Source organism: Hylobates moloch, unplaced genomic scaffold (assembly GCF_009828535.3).
Source record: "Hylobates moloch isolate HMO894 unplaced genomic scaffold, HMol_V3 SCAFFOLD_5, whole genome shotgun sequence".
NCBI lineage: Eukaryota > Metazoa > Chordata > Mammalia > Primates > Hylobatidae > Hylobates > Hylobates moloch.
The window spans coordinates 375426-385771 of record NW_026652280.1 but is presented as its reverse complement, the minus strand read 5'-3'; the positions used below and the strand labels follow the sequence as shown (position 1 = coordinate 385771).

General features: G+C 48.5%; 1 protein-coding gene across 2 annotated transcripts in view; it reads left to right on the top strand.

Moving 5' to 3' along the window:
* The window catches only part of KCNG2 (potassium voltage-gated channel modifier subfamily G member 2), a 32505-nt gene extending 23718 nt beyond the window's left edge, over positions 1–8787 (top strand). For both annotated transcript variants that reach the window (XM_058438235.1, XM_032152001.2), the window contains one exon: positions 7737–8787. In XM_058438235.1, the coding sequence (XP_058294218.1) occupies positions 7737–8513 (777 nt within the window). In that variant the 3' untranslated portion in view covers positions 8514–8787. The remainder of the gene's footprint in view (positions 1–7736) is intronic.
* Positions 8788–10346: the final 1559 nt, after the last annotated feature.

The following is a 10346-nucleotide window of genomic DNA, read 5'->3' as shown; positions in this document are numbered from 1 at the left end:
TCCTCCTTATGAGGCTGCAGTGGGGCTGGGACAGCGGCGTCCTCCTTCTGAAGCCGCAGTGAGGTTCTCATTCCCATTTCCCCGATCACCAGTGATGTCGAGCATCTGTTCATGTCCTTCCTGACAGTTGAGAGCTCTTCTTTGAGGAATGTCTATTCAGACCTTTTGCCTAATTTTTTTTTTTTTTTTTTTTAAACGAGAGAGAGTCACACTCTGTCGCCCAGGTGATCTCAGCTTACTGCAACCTCCACGTCCCAGGTTCAAGCAATTCTCATGCCTCGGCCTCCTGAGTAGCTGGGATTACAGGCGTCCACCACCACACCCAGCTATTTTTTTTTTTTTTTTTTGTATTTTCAGTGGAGACAGGTTTTCACCCTGTTACTCAGGCTGGTCTCGAACTCCTGACCTCAAATGATCTGCCCACCTTGGCCTCCCAAAGTGCTGGGATTACAAGCATGAGCCACCACACTGGCCCTCCTTTGCCCACTTTTAACTTGGGTTGTCTTTTTATTATTGAGCTCTAAGAGTTTCTTATCTATCCTGGATGCAAGTCCCTCATCAGATACCTGATTTCCAAATACTTCCTTCCATTGTGTGGGTTGTCTGTTCACTTTCTTGCTGTTGTCTTTTGAGGCACAAAAGTTTTTAATTTTTATGAAGTTCAGTTTATCAATTTGTTGTGCTTTTGATGCCATATCTCATAGCCCTTGGCTAATCCTTTGTCATGAAGATTTTACCCCAAGTCTCCTTCTAAAGTTCTGTAACTTTAGTGCCACGTTTTGAGCTTTGGTCCATTTTTTCTTAATTTTTGCGTTTGGTTCAGGTAAGTGCTCAGCTGGATTCTTTTGTGTGTGGACATCCAGGCACCCCAGTACCGCTTGATAACGAATTGTTCTTTCTCTATCGAATGGTCAAAATTTAGAGTTTCTTCCAACAGTGTTTTGTAGTAATCAGAGTATAAGATTTTTGTTCTTTTGTTATTCTGATGCATTTCTTCCTTTTGATGCTGTTGTGAAGGGAATTACATTAATCGTTTATTGAGAGTGTATAGAGATAAAATTGTTTGTTGTCGCATATTCTACAACCTTGTTGAACTCACTAGTTTTAATGGATGTTTTTAGTGGATTCCTAAGGATTTTCTATATACGAGGTCCTGTCATTTGTGAACCGACATGACATGACCTTCTCATTGGCCTAGTAGGCGTCTGTGCACATTCTGTTTAACTGCCTGATCGCCCTGGCTGGAACATCCAGTACAGAGTCCACTGGAAGTGACGAGAACAGGTGTTAGCGTCTCGTTCCTGAACGGAGGGGAGCACAGAGTCTTTCGTTACCACATGTGATGTTAGCTCTGGGGTTTTTATAGATACCCTTTTTGTGGAGGTTTCCTGTTTGTTGAGTGTTTCTGTCATGAAAAGATGTTGGATTTTGTCAAGAGCTTTTTCTTCATCAGTTGACATGAGTGTGTGACTTTTCTATAATATGGATATGATGTATCACGTTAATTGATTTTCAGATGTTAAACCAGCCTTGCGTCCTTGGGATAAATCCCACTCAGTCCTGATGTCTAATTCTTTTTCTACACTGCTGAATTCAGCTTGTTGATATTTTGTTGAATCTTTTAACGTCGGTATTCATATGTGGTTTTCTTGTGATACTTCATCTGGTTTTTGTATCAGGGTGATGGCCTCATAGAATGATCTGGGAAGCATTCTCCACTTCTGTATTTTCATAATAGTTTGTGAGGAATTGGTATTAATTCCTTTTTTATGAATAAAATTTTTTTTAATTGCTTAATAATCTCAGGTTTTATCTTAGGTTCAGGGGGTATGCGTGCAGGTCTGCTACCCAGACATATTGTGTGATGCTGAGGTTTGGGATAGGATTGGTCCTGTCACCCAGGTACCAAGCACAGCACCCAACAGCACGTTTCCAGCCTTTGCTCCTTCCCCCTCCCCACTGGCAGTCTGCAGTGTCTGCTGTTGCCGTCTTTATGTCCATGAGCACCCAACATTCAGCGTGCACTTACGAGTGAGAACATGCCGTATTTGGTCTTCTGTTCCTGCATTAATTTGCTTAGGATAATGGCCTCCAGCTGCAGAGGACAAGACGTCATTCTTTCTGTGGCTGTGGATATTCTCCTTTGACCGTTTGGTTGGATTCAGTGCATCTGGCCTTGAGCTTTTCTTGTGGGTAGTTTGAGGGTTTCTGACTGAGTCTCTTCACTGATGATGGGTCTGTGCAGATTCTGTTTCTTCCTCTTGTTTCTGTAGTTTGTTTTTCTGTGAATGGATCCATTTTACCTAAGTTATCTACTGTGTTGGCGCACGATTAGTCACAGTGCTGCTTTATCACCCTTTTTAGGTCTGTAAGAGCAGGAATCACGTCTCCGCTTTCATTTCTGATTCTAGTAAATGGAATTTTCTCTTTTTCTTCTGCTCAAACGAGCTAAAGATTTGTTGATTTTGTTGCTCTTTTCCAAGAACCAGCCTTTGGTTTCATTGGCTTCTCTATGGGTTTTGTCTTCTCTGTTTCATTAATTCCTGTTCTCATCTTTGTTATTTCCCTCCTCCGCCTGCTTTAAGTTTTATTTACTTTTGTTTTCCCAGTTGTCTTAGGGTGGAGTGTGAGCTTATTAATTTGAGATCTTTCTTCTTTCTTATATGCATTGACAGCTATAAATTTCCTTCTAAGCATTACTTTTTCTTTTTCTTTATTTTTTATTTTTATTTATTTATTTATTTATTTTTTTGAGACAGGGTCTCGCTCTGTCACCCAGGCTGGAGTGCAGTGGCGCCATCGTGGCTCACTGAAGCCACAACCTTTTAGACTCAAGGGATCCTCCCATCTCAGCCCCCCGAGTAGCTGGGACTGCAGGCATGAACTACTACACCCAGCTAATTTTTGTATGTCTTGTAGAGATGGGGTTTCACCATGTTGCCCAGGCTGGTCTCCAACTCCTGAGCTTAAGTGATCCTCCTGCCTCGGCCTCCCAAAGTGCTGGGGTTACAGGCATGAGCCACCGTGCTGGCCCTCTAAGCATTACTTTATCTGCACCATGAAAGTTTGGATATGTTGTATCTTCATTCCTACTCATCTTCAAGTCTGACTCCCTTCTGATTTCTTGGTTGGCCTCTTTGATTATCTAGGAATATGTTGAATTTCCACAGATTTGTGAAGTTCCCAATTTTTCTCCTGTTATTAATTTCTAATATTCTATTGTGGATGGAGAGTATACTTGTATTATTTCTATCCTTTTAAATGTATTGAAGTTGGTTCTATGGCCTGGTACATGTCCTGTTCTGGAGACTGTTCCGTGTGACATTGCAAAAATGTATATTGAGTTGTTGGGTGATGTGTTCTACGGATGTCTGTGAGGTCCATTTGGCTTATGGTGTTGTTCACGCCTTCTGTTTCCTTGACTCTCCTGTGTAGTTGTTTTACCCATTATTGAAAGTGCAGTATTAATTAGCTGGGCACAGTGGTTGCACGCCTGTAGTCCCAGCTACTCAGGAGGCTGAGGCATGAGAATCACTTGAACCTGGGAGGCAGAGGTTGCAGTGAGCCGAGATTGCAACACTGCAGCACTCCAGCCTGGTCGACAGAGCAAGACTCGGTCTTAAAAAAAAAAAAAAAAAAAAAAAAAGTGGGGTATTGAAGTCTCCAACTATTATGGAATGTCTCCTTCTCAATTTCTGTTTGTGTTCAGTTTCTGCTTCATTTACTTATTGCTGTATTATTGGTACATACGTTTTAATTGTTATATCTTCTTGATGGATTGACCTGTTGATCATTACATATTATCTCTAATAATATTTTTTGTTTTAACGTCTACTTTGTCTATTAGTCATTCCGGCTTTCCTGTGGTTGCTGTTTGGGTGATATATCTTTTCCCATCTTTTTACATTGTATCTATTTGTGTATTTGATTCTAAAGTGTGTCTCCTGTAGACAACATATAGTTCAACTATTTTTTAAAACCCAGTCTGCCTTTTGATTGGGTCGTTCACTCCATTCACATCTAATGTTATGATTGATATAGTTGGGTCTGTGTCTGCTTTTGATTAGGTTGTTTGTGCCATTAATAACTTGATATAGTTGGGTCTGTGTCTGCTTTTGATTAGGTTGTTCAAGCCATTCATAACGATTGATATAGTTGGGTCTGTGGCTGCTTTTGATTGGGTTGTTTGTGCCATTAATAACTTGATATAGTTGGGTCTGTGTCTGCTTTTGATTGGATTATTCACTCCATTCACATCTAATGTTACGATTGATATAGTTGGGTCTGTGTCTGCTTTGGATTGGGTTGTTCACTCCATTCACATCTAATGTTATCATTGATATAGTTGGGTCTGTGTCTGCCTTTGATTGGATTATTCACTCCATTCACATCTAATGGTACGATTGATATAGTTGGGTCTGTGTGCTTTTGATTGGGTCGTTCACTCCATTCACATCTAATGTTACAATTGATATAGCTGGGTCTGTGTCTGCCACATCTTTTCTGTTTCATGCACCTCACAGATCACGTTGTTTCTGTATCCTTCCTTAGCTGCTTTCTTTTGCATGGGGTGAATGTTTTCTAATAGAGCATTTTAATTCCACTAATTATATATATATATATATATATTTTTTTTTTTTTTTTTGAGATAGAGTCTCACTCTGTCGCCCAGGCTGGAGTTCAGTGGCACAATCTCTGCTCACTGCAGCCTCCACCTCCCGAGTTCAAGCGATTCTCCTGCCTCAGCTTCCCAAGTAGCTGGGATTATAGGCACACGCCACCACACCCAGCTAATTTTTATATTTTTAGTAGAGATGGGGTTTTGGCATGTTGGCCAGGCTGGTCTAGAACCCCTTACCTCAGGTGATTCACCTGCATTGGCCTCCCAGAGTGCTGGGATCACAGGCATGAGCCACCACACCCAGCCCACTAATGATATTTTAAAGTTTTTTTTTTTAGTTATTTATTTTAGTGGTTGTTCTGGAGTTTACCACGAATAATCAGAACCTGCTTCAGGTTTGTGCCTAATTCCAGTGAGATGGAGATGTTATGCCTATATAGCTGTATTCACTTATCTCCCTTTTGGTGCGATTGTTGTGATACACATTGTTACTGTTACTGCTTTTGCTTCACTATCTCATTTCCTTAGACCATTACACCTTTGCTCCCACACACCTCCTTTGTGCTTTTATTGGCAAATACATTGCACATATATTACATTTCTATCTGCTGCAAGCTTAATACATTATATACATCTTATTTTTATACAGTTGCTGTTTAAATCAGTTAAAAAATGCACTTATAGTGTCTTTTCTAATTACATAATTACCTTTACTAACACTTTTTGTGTCGATCCAGATTATCATCTGGGGTCACTTGCTTTCAGCCTGAAGAACTTTCTTTACTATTTCTTCTGAGGCAGGTCTGCTAGCAGTGAATTCACTCAATTTTTGTTTACCTGGGAAAGTGTTTATTTTTAACTTTCATTTTTCCACAGTAACTTTGCTGGATATAGGATTCTTGATTGGCAGGGTTTTTTTCCTTTGAGCACTTTGGATATGCTATCCCAGTGCCTCCTGGCTTGCAGTGTTCCTGCTGATAAGTCAGCTGTTTATCTGTGAAGTTCCCTTGTCAGTGATCTGCATTTTGCTCTTGCTGCTTTCATACTTTTTCCTTGTCTTTGACCTTCATTACTTGTATTATGATGTGTCCACCTGCAGGTCTCTGTTTATCCTGCTTTGGAGTTCATTGAGCTTCCTGGATATGTAGGCTATTGTTTTTTAAAAAATTGTGGTTTCTTTTCAGCATTATCTCTTTGCATAGTTTTTCTTTTTCCCTTCTCTCCTGTTCTTAGGTATTCCCATTATGCATATATTGGTGCATATAACGGTGTCCCACACTTCCCAAAGTGCTGTTTGCTTTATTCTTTTTCTCTCTATTCTTCAGCATAATTCCTGTCAAACTATCATCATGTTTACTAATTCTTTTTTCTGCCAGTTAAAATCTACTGTTAAGCTTTTCTAGTGATTTTTAAATTATTTTATTTCAATTATTGCACTTTTCAATTCCAGAATATCCATTTGGGTATTTTTTTAAATGTCCATCTCTTTACCAACAGCCTCTATTTGTGGTATGTTCATTTATGCATCCTTTAGTTTTGTGAACATATTGATAGTGGCTGCTTTGAAATCTCATTCTGTTAAACTTGACATTTGGTCACTCTCACAGCAGTTTTTGTTGCTTTCTTCCTAATATATGAGTCATACTTTCCTTCTTTTTCTTTTCCTTCCTTCCCCTCCTCCTCCTCCACATATCTTGTCATTCTTTGTTAGAAACTAGACATTTTAGACAAGATATTCCAGCCCTTTGGGTAGTCCCCATCCTGGGCCTGTTATTCACTGGTTTAGTCTTTTGGTGACTGGCTGGGTTACTGTCGTGATGCCTGTGTGCCCCTCTTCCTCCCCAGCAACAGTCTGTGTGTTGGAGCAGCACCAGTGTGCCAGTCACCCTGGGATGACAGGGTTTGGGGAGCAGCCTCTTCCTCTGTCTCACTGACCACACCCAGTAGTTAAACTCCTAGTAGCCAGCCGAGAGCCCTGTTACTCCTTTACAACCTGCTTATATCGCAGCTCCTTCTCATTGCTTTCTGAGAGTGCCTGACATTGTTCTGACCCCAGGAGGGCTCCTGCCAGCTGTCTTCTCCCCTCATTCCCCGGCACCCTAGCCAGCCTGCAGTCTAGGCTACATCCTCAATCTGCTAATTCCCTTCACCACCACCTCCAATAGTGTTGAGAGTGCCCTTGCCGTGCAAACTTCTTCATGTTCCGTTGCAAATGAAGTCAGTTCCTTTGAGAAGAGATTACTTCCTTCATCTCCCTCCAGGCAGGAATCTCTGAGCCACGGATTTGGGGGATGGGGACAGCTGCGAACCTCAGTGTGAATGACACCCTCCCTCTCTAGGAGCTGAGAGCTTGATGGGGGCGCAGCACCCTGAGACCCCATTGGCCTCTCCTGGCCTGGAATCACTGCAGCGAGGGCAGTCAGGCCCTGTTTTCTGTGTGCCACACCCAAGGCCAGCCTCCCACCCACGACACCCAAGGCCAGCCTCCCACCCACGAGAGTGGGGACTGGGCAGGAGGGAGCCCCAGCCCTCCACCGGACTCCCCAAGGACGTAGTCCCAGGAGCTGAGGGCGGAATGTGAGATGCTGATGTCAGCCCCTTTCTAGGGAAGAAGCCCCTGACTGGGAGCTGTGGGTGGGGTGGAGGTGGGGGTGGGGGGCTGTGTCCGTGGCTGCAGCCATTCCACGTGGAGTCTCCCCCTGGCCAAGCTGAGGAGGAGGATGCAGCCTTGACACAGATACCACAAATGTTCACGTTTCTTACAGAATTTTCACATATAAACAGATGGTTCTTCGTTTGCTGTTTGCTCTTAAGGCCATTTCCCGAGGCTTTAAAAGGTCAGGGGTTTTAACATTATTTTCACCAGTTTCCTGGGTCAGATAAGCGCATCCGCTCTCAAGCCCGAAGTGATCACCATTAAATCTTGCTGGTTTTTTGGGTTTTTCCAACAGGAACTGGGCCTGTTTGTCAATATCCCTTGCACCCGCTTCCGTGGGTTGGGGCGGGAAGGGTGGCCTGGGGGACGCCTCTCGTCCTGGGAAAGGAAGGGCAAGGCGCCCCCGGCCCTCCAAGAGGCCTGCGCCCCCAACCAACCCCGCGTCCCCTCTCCCCGCAGGGCGAGTGCTCCCCCAAGTGCCGCAGCCTGTTCGTGCTGGAGACCGTGTGCGTGGCCTGGTTCTCCTTCGAGTTCCTGCTGCGCTCCCTGCAGGCCGAGAGCAAGTGCGCCTTCCTGCGCGCGCCGCTCAACATCATCGACATCCTGGCGCTCCTGTCGTTCTACATGTCGCTGCTGCTGGGGCTGGCGGCGGGCCCGGGCGGGACAAAGCTCCTGGAGCGCGCAGGGCTGGTGCTGCGGCTGCTGCGCGCGCTGCGCGTGCTCTACGTGATGCGCCTGGCGCGCCACTCGCTGGGGCTGCGCTCGCTGGGCCTGACCGTGCGCCGCTGCGCGCGCGAGTTTGGGCTGCTGCTGCTGTTCCTCTGCGTGGCCATGGCGCTCTTCGCGCCACTGGTGCACCTGGCCGAGCGCGAGCTGGGCGCGCGCCGCGACTTCTCCAGCGTGCCCGCCAGCTACTGGTGGGCCGTCATCTCCATGACCACCGTGGGCTACGGCGACATGGTCCCGCGCAGCCTGCCCGGGCAGGTGGTGGCCCTTAGCAGCATCCTCAGCGGCATCCTGCTCATGGCCTTCCCGGTCACCTCCATCTTCCACACCTTCTCGCGCTCCTACTCCGAGCTCAAGGAGCAGCAGCAGCGCGCGGCCAGCCCCGAGCCAGCCCTGCGGGAGGACAGCACGCGCTCGGCCACGGCCACCGAGGACAGCTCGCAGGGCCCCGACGGTGCGGGCCTGGCAGACGACTCCACGGACGCGCTGTGGGTGCAGGCAGGGCGCTGACGCCTGCGCCGCCCGCACGGAGACCCCCTGCCCCCTCCAGCTGCAGCGTCGGGACCGAGGTGCGCCGAGGGGTGGGGGGCGTCTGGCCCGGGGGAGCAGCTCCTGCCAGCCGCGTCCTCGGCCCTCGTGTGTGAGCAGCCCCAGAACTTGGCGGGTCCCTGCCTGACTCCCCGCGGCAGCGCTGGGCGAAGTCACTGGCCTGTGTCCTCCTGCCCTGCCCCTTTCCTTGGATTTTTAATTTTCTATGCGTAGCTAAAAATAAATTTAGTTAAGTCCCAGAAATTCCACGCCTGCTGTGGATGACTTCGTCCCCCTTCTGACTTTTCCTGCCTCCGGCCAGGGAGAAGGAGGGAGCGCGACCCCTGCCAGGCCCCCATGGCATCCGGAATGGGCAGGTCCCTGCGGAAGGAGGCCCTCCACATCCACCTCTGCCCAGGGCACATCACCTTCCCAGGGATGGGACAGAGGTTTGAGCCGACGCTCCCAGCACCCCCAGTGCCACCCCAGTAACTGCCCTTTTGGGGGTCGGGGCAGAGGGTTGCAGCCCTGATCTCTAATCTCCATCCCCTGACACCACCTCCCTGGGGAATCCTCAAGGCTTGACCTCCGGGAGGGTGACAAGGGCCTCCTGACACTCCCTCTGCACAAGGTTTGCGTGTGGCATTGCAACCCTTCCATGGCCTTGTTCTTCTGGGCCTCTCTCTGCAGTTCCTTTCTCTGCAAGGAACTTTCCACATCGCGCTGCTCTATACTCGTTCATTTTAATGAGTTCATCCAGGAAACCTGAGACATGGTGGCCGCAGCCCGAAGCAGGAGGGGGATACCTCACCAGAGGGTCCCACTGTCCATTACACGGCAGCAGGAGTCTGTAGGGGACGCAGGTGTGGAGAAAGGGCAGGAGATGTGCATGGCCCCGGTGAGTGCCTGAGTGCAAGCCCCAGCCCCTTCTCCATGGTAGGCAACAGCCCACCGGGACCACCTGGGGCTCAGACCCACCTCCCCCGACAGGCAGGTCAGCTGGTGCCCCAGGTGCCCACGACACGGCTGGGTCCGGGGACGCCAGGCACACAGCGCGGGGGGGTCTGGGGACTGGCTGTGCACTGAGGGCATCCCTCTCACAGTGACAGCCTTGGGTGTTGCTCAGGAATGAGCAGAGCTTGGTACTGGTCTGAGAGGCCCGTCCAGAGGACAGCCCGAGGGGCCACACGCCGAGGCCAGTGCCCCCCACCCTCTGCTGCTTGTCCCAGCGTTGCCGGTGACCCCCAAAGACAGAAGAATTCCTCCGAAGACCCTCAGAAATAAACACAAGTTGTTCTTCCTTGGACGGTCAGGTCAGAGGTGAGGACCAGGTCAGAGATGGGGAATGACGGGGGATAGGAGGTCTCGGACCTGCCCCTTCCCACCCTGGGCTGCAGGGTCCGGTGGGGGAATCCTGGAGCCCTCCAAGACCAGGGCCCACCAGAGGCCACCCTGGGTCACCAGGATGGGGGTGCCAGGCAGTTGTGCTGAGACTGGGGTGGGGGTAATTGCCTCCTGAGCAAGTGGCCCACCCAGCCCCCGGGCATCCTTTTCACTCTACAGGTGCCCGGTGGGCCACCCTCACACAAGCCCTTGGGAGGGGCACAGGGCTGGGGCTCAGAACAGGCCTCAGTTTCCTCATGGGGTGAGGGGAACGTGAACTTTCCAGGCTCCCACAACCCGCTCTCTCCCACGGAGGGGCCCTCATGGGGAACCCTCCTCGGCCTCCTGCTTCCCTGGTGCTTCTCTGTTGCTTAAAACCATCAGAAGGCATCACAGGGTGGCAGTGACCTGAGAGTTCAGAAACGCAGCTAT